The sequence below is a fragment of the Prionailurus viverrinus genome, chromosome C2, assembly GCF_022837055.1.
Source record: "Prionailurus viverrinus isolate Anna chromosome C2, UM_Priviv_1.0, whole genome shotgun sequence".
Classification (NCBI taxonomy): Eukaryota; Metazoa; Chordata; class Mammalia; order Carnivora; family Felidae; genus Prionailurus; species Prionailurus viverrinus.
The window spans coordinates 88,921,967-88,934,103 of record NC_062569.1 but is presented as its reverse complement, the minus strand read 5'-3'; the positions used below and the strand labels follow the sequence as shown (position 1 = coordinate 88,934,103).

The following is a 12,137-nucleotide window of genomic DNA, read 5'->3' as shown; positions in this document are numbered from 1 at the left end:
CTGAAGTGATGGTGCCACTATAATAAGCTAAGAGCACAGTCAGCATTTGTGAATATTTTAACAATATCATGGTTGAAATAATACGGGCACTTTTAACTTCTCAAGACATTGTCATGTCTACCCAGTGAAGGCAGAGAAGCTTCTTTCTGTAGTACTGAGAATAAAACAGAAGATTCTAGAAGGTCAGAAGCAGACCCGAGGCCACTCAGTTTGCTCCTGTGGGTGGCACAGTGTGAATTAATACCCAGGGAGCCTGACAGCCTTGGAGAGGTGCAGGGGAGGCAGGCCGGGTGAGGATGGTTGGGGGGGGGGGGGGCGGTTGGTAAGGAGAGCCTGCTATGTGTCTTTACACACAGTATCTGCTCCACAGTCTCTGGGGCACACATATTCTCACTATCTCTACTTTCTAAGAAAGGAAACAGAGGCTCAGAGAACCAAGTAAAATGCTCAAAATCACACAGCCCCCCAGCAGCAGAGCTGGGATAGAAATCCCAACATGTCTGATTGCAAAACTCTTCACCTTTAAATTCCTCCCAACGATCCTGGAAAACCAATGGTTAAAAAAATCCCCAAGTTCAAAATGGAAGTGGGGGAGGAGGAGGGGCAGGAGGCTGAGGAGAAAGGAAAGAAAGGATTCCTCCTCCTCCCGCATTCCCAGGCAGGGGGTATGAAAGGGCAAGCGTCTGAACCCACCAGACGTGAATTTTCCAGCCCGCTGAGTGTTAAAAGGAGAACTGGAATATGAAATAGATTGGCCACAGTTGGGGCACTCTCAGAACAAAAGGGGCAATCCCCTCTTTTGCCTGGGGTTTTCTCTCCCTCTCTCCAGCTGATTGCCATGAGGGGAACTTACTTACGAGATGCCAACAGCTGCTATGGAGCCCAGGGGGATGCTGGCAGCGGGCTCCCTGAGGTCACCCCCCATGTTGAAACCAGCCATGACTCCTGAAAGACACCCAGACAGGGGAGAGGGGTGAGCAGCGAACTCCACTCTATGAATCGCCTTCTCTTCATCAGGGCCCTCTCCTGGAAGCTATCCCACGGCAAGCCCTCCCATCTGCAGTTCTGGCAACTGAGCTTCTCAATCTCCCCTGGCAACTAGGGAGGCATCCGTGGGGCATGAATGGGACCTTTGTGGATTGGATGATGCTTGGGAGGAAAGCCCTGCTGCCCACAAAAGCATCTTATGGTGCAGTGCAAAGTAATGAGGGTGAGTGAGGCAGCTGGCAGGCTGCACAAAGGTCCTGTGGCCACATACTGAGCTCTGCCTCTACCCACCCGCCCCCCCCCCCCCGCCAATTCCCTGGGGAGACTCAGCCTTAGCAAAGCACCTGCTTTCCCCTCTTCAGCAGAGTTCCTTGCTTCTGCTTCCCACTGACTACACTGGGGTTCAGGTGTCCTGGGGGGCAGGTTGCATCCAACAGCCAGAGCCAGAGACCAAAGGGCTCTAAGCAAGTTCTAAAGAACAATCCTGAGAACAGTCTAAAGAACTGAGTCACAAACTCCTCTTCATTATTGCTTCTATTCCCCAACCACACTCATGAGAAGTCATAAATTAGTCATGATGGGGAGGGAGGGCAGTGTGGGATGGGGAGGGGGGACATCGCCTCTGTCCATGCTCACACACAGAAGAATGCAACAGATGATGTGTTCTGAACATCAAAAGTAGGTCCAGCCCACAAGTGCTTTATAAGTCCTGGTCAGGAAAGTTTCACAGAGGGGTGGGTGCATCCCCAATGTGGCTTTGCAGGAAGATTTACATGGGCTTAGGGACAGAGCTGGGTCTAACCCCATCATTATGGATTTATGAACACTTTCAACCTGCCAGTGCCTGTGCTAATGCTTTCCATGCATTTTTTATTTTGCTTTATCCTCACAACAATCACATCAGAAAAGTAGAATTATTTCCCCCATTTTATAGAAAAGGAAACTAGTGATCAGAGAGGTTAATTAAAATAGCCGGAGGTCACACATTTAGTAAGTGGGAAAGCTAGGATTCAACCTCAGTCACTCTGACTCTGAAAATTATGCTCTTACCCACCCCCCACCCTCTATAATGCTTGTTGGGGGAGCTCAGGTGAAATGGAGTGAGGTGAAGGTATGGAACCAGGGAGCTAATGAGGGCCTATTTCAAAGGGTGCCCTGAATGGCGGCCCCACACTGGGACTGAACATGGGTTGACCAGCAATTAATTCCACGACTGGAACTTTATCCTCAGTAAATGGTCAAGGATATGAGTACAGATGTAGCCAAAAATATTTATAAATGCTTGTCTATAATAGTGAAAATGAGAAGGAACCTAATGTCTACAAGTAAGGGATTGGTTCAATAAGTGATGATATGTCTTTCAGTAAATACCAGGGCTCTGTGTTATCAGAGATATGTTGTGACATGGAAAGATATTCAAAAGCTATTGTTTCATTTTCAGACGCATATTAGAAAACATATATGGCATGATCCCATTGTTGTAAAAAAAAAAGGCAACAGATAAATTTATGTATAGGGAAAAAAAAAAGGAACCAGGACATGTTTTAAAAATGTTAACAATGCCTCTTGCACTGTTGGTGGGAATGCAAATTGGTGCAGCCGCTCTGGAAAGCAGTGTGGAGGTTCCTCAGAAAATTAAAAATAGACCTACCCTATGACCCAGCAATAGCACTGCTAGGAATTTACCCAAGGGATACAGGAGTACTGATGCATAGGGGCACTTGTACCCCAATGTTTATAGCAGCACTCTCAACAATAGCCAAATTGTGGAAAGAGCCTAAATGTCCATCAACTGATGAATGGATAAAGAAATTGTGGTTTATATACACAATGGAATACTATGTGGCAATGAGAAAGAATGAAATATGGCCTTTTGTAGCAACGTGGATGGAACTGGAGAGTGTGATGCTAAGTGAAATAAGCCATACAGAGAAAGACAGATACCATATGGTTTCACTCTTATGTGGATCCTGAGAAACTTAACAGAAACCCATGGAGGAGGGGAAGAAAAAAAAAAAAAAGAGGTTAGAGTGTGAGAGAGCCAAAGCATAAGAGACTGTTAAAAACTGAGAACAAACTGAGGGTTGATGGGGGGTGGGAGGGAGGGGAGGGTGGGTGATGGGTATTGAGGAGGGCACCTTTTGGGATGAGCACTGGGTGTTGTATGGAAACCAATTTGACAATAAATTTCATATATTGAAAAAAAAATGTTAACAATGTTATTTCTGGGTGATAGAAAACAGATCATTTTTTATATTATTGCTTATACATATATATATTTCTCAATTTTCTACAGTGATCATTTTGAAACTGGGGAAAACTAATTTTTAAATGGCTTTTTGTTTTCAAACCACACATTAGGCACCTCTTCTTTTCTCCTGTTTCTCTTCTTCCCAAAATCTTATTAAAAGGGTAGGAAAGGGGGAAATGCATACATGCCTCTAAGAGGAGGATTGGGATGGGGCATCAGCCATAAGTAGACGAAAGGTTGCTACAGATGTCTGGAACACAGAGAATGGCGAAAATGACACAGAGTGAAAGGGAAGGAAAAGAAAGCCTTAGAAAACTTCTCTAGAGGATCTGAATAAACCCGAGGAAAACCAGGGCTGTTAGTGTGGATGTTTACACCCAAAGGAAGCCCTCTTCAAGAACTAGCTGTTCTCACAAATCTATTGCTGTCAAGTTGCCTGTGAAGGAAGAGCCCCTTTAGGGAAACAGACCTACACACACTACAGCCAGGAATCCACGCCAGCAACCAAAGATTGCCAGGGGTGTGATGAAAACCAGCAACAAATACACAAATACATGCATGATAAAAATAGAACAACCTGGGCTGGAATAAAAGTATAAATCAGGACACAGAAGAGAATTTTGAAGAAAATAGTAATGAGTAGCTCCAGACACACCCAAGAAGAATATTCTATCTATAAAGCAAGATGCAATGAAAAACAAAAATAGTGCAAGATCAAAAAAGAACTTTTGGAAATTACAGAAATGATCACTAAAATTAAAAATGCAGAAGATTTGAAAGATAAAGTAAGTATCCCAGAATTGAGAACAGAAAGATGAAGGGGTACAAAATTTGAGGAAAGAAGAGAAGAAATAGAGGAAATATCTTATAGCTACAACATCCAGCTAACAAGAGATGCAGAGAGAACAGAGAAAACACAAGAAATAACCAGATAAATAAGTGAGAAGTAAATAATAGATAACCAGAAGTAAATGTCTCCAAACTGGAGAAGACACAAGTCTATAGGTTGAAATATCCCATAAAGTAGACAACACAAAGATCAAAATATAAAAAGTCCATACCCAAATGCATCGTTGTGCAACTTCAGGAAAAACCCTAAATATTTCCAAAGGTAAAAACTGAACACTTATAAAGGAAAAAAATTAGACTTCTCTTTGGCAACAGTGAATGCTAGACAACAATGGAGTACTGATTTTAAAATTCTGAGGAAAAAATATTTTGAAACGAGAATTTTAGCCAGATTACCAATTAAATGAAAGCAAAGTTTAGTAGAGAAGAGCTCAAAAAACTGACCTCCCACATATCATTTCTGAGGAAGATACTAAAGCATGTACTCCAGCAAAATGAGGATGTAAACCATGAAGGAGGAAAACACAAGATTCTGTTTGACTCGGAAATGGAGTAGAGTCCCAGAATAACAGTTGTACCACAGAGAAACCAGAAGATATTGAGCAGAAGGATTGAGGCCCCAAGAGAGAGGCCTCTGAATAGGAACTGGATTCAACACAATGAACAAACTGGACTAACAAACTGAATGATTTTAAGGACATGCTGACTGTATATTTTGGCAACAAGAGAAAAGAAAGCTTATTGAAACTCCAGGAAAAGGGAAGAAGAAAGTCCATGTCTAAACAGGATTCAAGCTAACATGTCATGACATGACTTTACACAACTGATAAAATGTAAGAACAAAGTAAGTCATTTGGCCACGATATTAGGAATATTCTCCCCTAAATGGCACAAGGACCTCATCAGAATCACAGCAAAGGAAATGGAATTCTAGCTGCTGCTTCACTCTTCAATGAACAACAGCTACACAGTCACAATAGGATACATGTTTACTGTTTTCTGACATCTAAAAATTGACCTATAGACAAGCACAGAGGACATAACTCTAGTTACAAAACGGAATATGAATATTATCTACTTTGACAATATAAAAGTAAAGCTATGACTAACTGATATTAGGAACTAATTTTAAAAAGAGACAGAGAAAGAAGTAGAACACAAAAAGCACTAATAATTTCATCATAATACTGTTGAAAAACAAAAATATAAGTCCCATGATCTTTCACTCAAGTCGGCTTAACTGTTACAAGCTTCAGTGCATTTAATAAAATACTTGAGGGATGCCTTCAGTGGGTTAAACATCTGACTTCAGCTCAGGTCACAATCTCATGGTTTGTGAGTTCGAGTCCCCCATCAGGCAAGCTTGAGCACCACATTAGGTGAGCTTGAGCCCTGCATTGGGTGAGCTTGTGCCCCACTTCAGGTGAGCCCCACTTCTCTCTCTCCCCCTCTCTATCTCTGCCCCTCTCTCTCTAAAAAAAAGAAAAGAAAATAAAAGAAAGAAAGAAAGAAAGAAAGAAAGAAAGGAAAAGAAAACTTGAAAGATTCTAGCAATGAATCTAGACTTTTGAGCTAGCCATTAAATTTGGTAGGTAAATAAGGAAAAGGCTAGTGAATATTTTTATACGAGTTGCAACTAATTTTAAGCTAATTCTAAACTTATTCTGTATCTTGTTATCATAAAGGAGAATTTCTAGTGTTTGCTAAAAAGAACAAAGAAATTCCTAATACTGAGCAGTTTGCCTTTGAAGTTACAAAGATTGTTGACTTGTAAACTTAAGACCAAAATGTTTTTTTAATAGATTTGAGCCTCCAAAATGAACAAATCAGGAGACTATAGATGCTGGAGAGGATGTGGAGAAACGGGAACCCTCTTGCACTGTTGGTGGGAATGCAAATTGGTGCAGCCACTCTGGAAAGCAGTGTGGAGGTTCCTCAGAAAATTAAAAATGGACCTACCCTATGACCCAGCAATAGCACTGCTAGGAATTTACCCAAGGGATACAGGAGTACTGATGCATAGGGGCACTTGTACCCCAATGTTCATAGCAGCACTCTCAACAATAGCCAAATTATGGAAAGAGCCTAAATGTCCATCAACTGATGAATGGATAAAGAAATTGTGGTTTATATACACAATGGAATACTACGTGGCAATGAGAAAGAATGAAATATGGCCTTTTGTAGCAACGTGGATGGAACTGGAGAGTGTGATGCTAAGTGAAATAAGCCATACAGAGAAAGACAGATACCATATGGTTTCACTCTTATGTGGATCCTGAGAAACTTAACAGAAACCCATGGGGGAGGGGAAGGAAAAAAAAAAAAAAAAGAGGTTAGAGTGTGAGAGAGCCAAAGCATAAGAGACTGTTAAAAACTGAGAACAAACTGAGGGTTGATGGGGGGTGGGAGGGAGGGGAGGGTGGGTGATGGGTATTGAGGAGGGCACCTTTTGGGATGAGCACTGGGTGTTGTATGGAAACCAATTTGACAATAAATTTCATATATAAAAAAAATAGATTTGAGCCTCTGTGTGTCTGTGTGTATATGAAACTGTGTCTGTTCACTTAAAGTTGTAGACTACAGTTTTTGGAGGATGTTGCCCATTCACCTGCTAATAATCAACTTGTTACGGCTTCCCTGATACTGCTCTAAAGCACAGATACTTGGGCATTCACTTTCAAATGTCCTCTCTCTGAAACAGAGCTTTTCCTACTACTATTACTTTCTCTCTTTTTTATTTTTTTATGTTTATTTATTTTTTGAGAGAGAGAGAGAGAGAGAGAGCATGAGCAGGGGAGGAGCAGAGAGAGAGGGAGACACAGGATCCGAAGCAGGCTGTAGGCTTTCAGCTGTCAGCACAGAACCTGACGCGAGGCTTGAACCCACAAACTGTGAGATCATGACCTGAGCCGAAGTTAGCTACTACTCTTACTTTCTAATCTTAGACTCTAATAAACTTTTGCCTGCTGCTAAAAAAGAAAGAGAAAAGCACAAATACAAAAAGATTATACAGATTCCCTTACAATTAGGGATTCCCTTGAGATAAATGAAGTATTCCTTGTAAAAATATTTTACACATAAAAATAAATATGACTGTAATACATTAATCTTAAAACACAACACAGAATCTCAATTTCCCACACCAACAATAAAGAATGAAGGGATGTAGCCCAAAATTGATAAAATAACAGAGATTTAAGAATATTATTTAAAGTTAAAAAGTTAATTTAAGAAAAAAAGCAACGTTAACCATCAAAATTTAGGAAGTGAATGAAGGAGCATGTAAGTAAGCTAAACTCTATTTCTGAACACGGATTCAATAGATCATGTCTTTGATTCATCAAGTTACAGATTCAAGCTTATTGTTTGGTAAATATGCAGCTAGCTCCCAAAGTGCTAAAAATAATTAAAAGTGGTTGCTCCCATGGAGGGGTATCTGGGGTGGTAACAGGTAGAGTGGGACACTATTGCTTTATATTATAAGCACTTCTGTAGGATTTTCCTTTTTGTCATGTGTAGGTCTTATTTGTATCAAAAAAGGATACCCACAACCTGCCTCATTCTGACCAGTGTTCCTGAGACCAGATCTGTCACGGAGGCTCTGTTCAAAGGCTACGGGCTCACAGCTCACTGCCAGAACTACCTGGTGTCAAGGGCATCCCTGGCCAAATATCCATGTTCACCTGACTCCCAGACCCCACTAACTTCATCCACTAATACCAGCCCTTCCTGGACCTCCTAAATTCTGACCTCTGCAAAGGTTCCCACCTGTCACCAGGTTCCCTGGTAACTCACCTGCCTGGCCACATTGCCTCCCAACATCTACAGTGGCCTCCTCATTCTAGCTCCTAGCCCCTAGCAATTTTATGCCCATTCATTCAGCATTGTAAGATTACATACCACTAATTATTCTGCCACTTTAGTACCTCCTACAATTTGTCACATCATTTTGTGCACCTTCCATCAGATCATTTACAAAGACCCACAAGGACTCCACTGATATGTATGCTCTGTCTAGGAAAGTGATTGATTAAGCCTAATTGCTTCCTGCTTCCAACCAGGTTCTATATTCATAACAAAAGCCCTTTTCTTCACCCAGAATCCCTTACAGTCCATGACCCAACCTTTGATCACAGTTCTTGATAGCTGGCCTGGTGTGGGATGCCCTGGGATCCTGGTCAGTGGGAACAGAGAGGATAGACATGGACAAGGCCACCCTCAGGAACACAGACAGCCAGAAGCTGGCTTTTGAGACAAAACAGAGAAGCCAAAGGGTAGGTAGTCGGTAGGACAGACACAAAGCATCAATGACAGGGAAGTACCTGCTAGGCAGGTCATTCCTGCCAGGCTACTGTAGTGATCTATGCACACCTGTTAGACTGGCTTGCACACTGACACTGTCACTTCCAGAATTTCACCCTTGCGTGACTACACAATTCCCAAGCAGATGAGCACTAGTTCTGGTGAATTAGAAATTTCTCGCTTGCCAGCTGGATCTAGAAAAATTATTTTGAAAAAAAAAATTTTTTTTCAACGTTTTTATTTATTTTTGGGACAGAGAGAGACAGAGCATGAATGAGGAAGGGGCAGAGAGAGAGGGAGACACAGAATCGGAAACAGGGTCCAGGCTCCGAGCCATCAGCCCAAGAGCCCGACACGGGGCTCGAACTCACGGACCGCGAGATCGTGACCTGGCTGAAGTCGGCCGCTTAACCGACTGCGCCACCCAGGCGCCCCTAGAAAAATTATTTTGATTTAGTAATTCTTTGCCCATGCTTGTCAAGTATTGTAGAGATTCTCTAGTTTGGCTTTCTGTCTGCTTCTGCTACCATTTTAAGATATCACTGTTAATGTTAGAGCTGAATTTAGGGTGGGTGTAGAAGAACAAATACTATTTCCGAGAGCATTGGTGTCCAGATGTTTTACAGATATTAAAGGGAAAAAAAGCTTGGGAAAATCTTGATAAATAAGGTTAGAAAGTTTTTTACTGCTGGACTTACTAGTGCCTACAATATGCTAATTTTCATCATCCATCGCTAAGAAGAGAAATGTAACACAGCGTTTCCCAAAACTCACTTAACAATTCTACATTATCTTTTTAAAGAAAAACTATTCATTACTAGTGTTCCATGGAAGACAGTTTGGGAAACACTTGTGTCCATTTTATAATTACTATTTAATCTTTATACTTTTCTTGGGAGGCTTCCTAAAACTGCTTAAAACGGCTACGTAGAATCAACAATTCTTAAAGCTAGAGGTGTCCTATAGGTTATCTACTCCTACCTCTTATTTTACGTATGAGGAAACTGAGGCCCAAAAAGGAGAAGTGATTTTGCCCAAGTTTCAGACTAACTGCAGTACTATCTTCAAGTTTCCTGATCTCAAGTCAGTGTTCTTTCCACTATGTAATACAGTTTCTTGATTTCTAACACCCATGCTTTTCTTGGATTTCCCTTTTATAACCAAGTAACCGTATGATTAATTTGGGGTTACCTCCCCCACAAGAAGGCTGAATTTATCAGTTATGATCAGCACTATACATTGGTTTACCCACAGGTACTTTCATCACCAGTTCCAAATCACTAGTCTGTGCCTGGACCAGGGCATTTCCCCTCCTGGTAGGTCTTAAACTGCCAGTTCCAGGAAGCAGTTAATTGCTTTACCTGAAACCACATTTCTCCCTGCATCAGGATGACAATGTAGTCTGTGCACATGTGACTTTGGTAAACAGCTTCCTTCACATGGTTTCCTTCATATGCCTTCTGATTTGGTCTTCCACCCTAGTTCTACAGACTTTTAGCATGTTTATTGTCTCAGCTTTTGTATATATGTGAGCTGGTGTTGGCCATCATCTTACCAGCTTAGGTTTATGAGGCTAAACATCCAGAGCCATCCATAGTCTCCTGGGCATTGACATTATGCCTATAGCTGGGGTGGGTGTCACCAGGTGAATATGGTGCTTGGGCTTAATGCCCCAGTTCAAATATCTGACCTAAAAACAGGCATGGATGGCTAGGGGAGGAACTCATCCCCTCTACATCTCAAAAATAAGCTGTGGTTAAAAGAACCAGTACGTCAAGTAACCACTTGCTTACAACATTCGCAAGACAATGGCCATGTCCTTTTGGAGGGTGGGGGGAGTCAACCACAGCACACACACTTCATTTGTTGCCTGCCATCACAATCCCACTCCCCACCCTACTTTCTTATTTGTTACTGAAAATGAGAATTCGTAAGGGGGAAAAAAGTCTAATAGTTTTTCTAGGCTTTTCTGGTTTCTGTTAGTTGTTCATTAAAGAACGACTCTTTCTCAAGGAGGTTCCAAGCTTCCTCCTGGGTGCTTTTCAATCCAAATCTGTGTTCTTAGAAACCTTTAATTTTCTCCTTCAGCTTTAGCTTAATTTTATCTCTGGTGCCTATTTTCTTTCTTCTTTTAAGTTCATGAGTTTATTTTTCTCTATCATTAAGGCAGAAGATCCATGCACTAAAGTTCCCATGTCTTCTCTGCTGCCTTTTGTGCTGAAGGAAGCAGTCTGTTACTGTTTGGAGGCAGTGTGGCTCTGAGCCTCAGTTTCCTCGTCTACAAATGGGGATATGATTATTTATCTGACAGAACTGTTGTTAAAGTTAGAATGAGCATTTATAAGGCACTCAGCACAGTGCCTGGCACCTAGGAGGTGCTAAAGAAATGTCCACTCAGGAGAGACGGGCTCCGACCCTCAATCAGAGATCCTTGGGTTCCTAAGGACCCTGGTGGTCTCTCCTTACCTTCCACCTGAACTCCAAACCCACTCCTTCTCCAAACCTATTGGTTGGTTTTTCAGCTGTTCCCGAAGGAACCTTTCATCCCCTGTTGGCTCCATTCTCTGAGGCAGAACCTGTCAGGCCCCACCCTCTCGGTGCCTTAGAGTTTCTGCTGAGACAGTGTCAAATAATGGAATGTTTAAATCCCAGGATTCAATTCAATTCAATTCAATGCCAGATTTGTTGGCTTCTGGGTCGGGGGCAGCTCCAGACAAGCGTGCATTCTCTCTTCCAGCATCCTCTCCAAAGTAGGTGGGAAGCAATGGGGTTCAGCACCTTGGGGAAATAACCTCTCTTTGTTATTGTTCCCTCATCCATAAAATGGAATAATAACAGAACCCATGGAAGGGTCCAGGTTCTATGGAGTCTGACACTTTAAAAACAACACAGACTTATGAATATGAAATTAAGAACAGGGCGTAAGCAGGAGCTTACTCAAGTGAGGGACCCTGAAGTCTAGGGTTCATTACCTTCAGGGTAAATCTGTGCTTAATTGAAGCAGTGGGGCTGTGGTGGGGTTTAAGTGAAAGACTATATGTAAAGTGCTCAGCATAGCTCCACACGTAGTAGGCTATTATAATGCTAATGATTATTACAGATATTTATAACAATTTTGATAAAATTGTATGTTAATTCCATAAATAAAATTATAAAAAGAAACATGACAATAATTATAAAGCTTCCTTCTTTTCTCTTGTTCCTATCCTACTCATCAGAATGCAGTGGAGTGAGCCCCACTCCAGCTTGTCCTTACTTGAGGCTCTCTCTTCCTTAAACCTGTGGACCCCATTCTCTGGGAGTTTCCATTTCCTAGTTCCTCCATGTACTGTGGTCCCTAATCCCTGGAGTGGCTGTGTGTGTGTGTGTGTGTGTGTGTGTGAGAGAGAGAGAGAGAGAGAGAGAGAGAGAGGAGAGAGAGGGAAAGAGAGAGACAAAGAAACAGAGAGAGAGAAAAAGCATTCTGTGGGGTGGATATTTGTTTCTCAGGGCAAGTTTTGTTGTGTAGCTTGGAGAAGGAAAGTGCTTTAAGAAACAAAGCAAATGCAGAATCTACTCCAAGGTCCCAGCCCCACCCTGCAGCCAGTACTGCAGGGTGTGGTGGACTTTGGGGAGAAGGACAGAAGGACAAAAGGACATGCTTCATAAATCCAGAGAAGCCACTGAAACCTAGACTTCAGCTGCTCCCCTCAGGAAGTGTCCTGCCCTTGAGATAAAATATCTGAAGTAATTTAAATCATATGTC

General features: G+C 42.0%; 1 protein-coding gene across 1 annotated transcript in view; it reads right to left on the bottom strand.

Moving 5' to 3' along the window:
- SLC12A8 (solute carrier family 12 member 8) overlaps positions 1-12,137 on the bottom strand; it is a 148,483-nt gene that overhangs the window by 39,981 nt on the left and 96,365 nt on the right. The window contains exon 8 of the mRNA XM_047874263.1: positions 858-945. Within this exon, the coding sequence (XP_047730219.1) occupies positions 858-945 (88 nt within the window). The remainder of the gene's footprint in view (positions 1-857; positions 946-12,137) is intronic.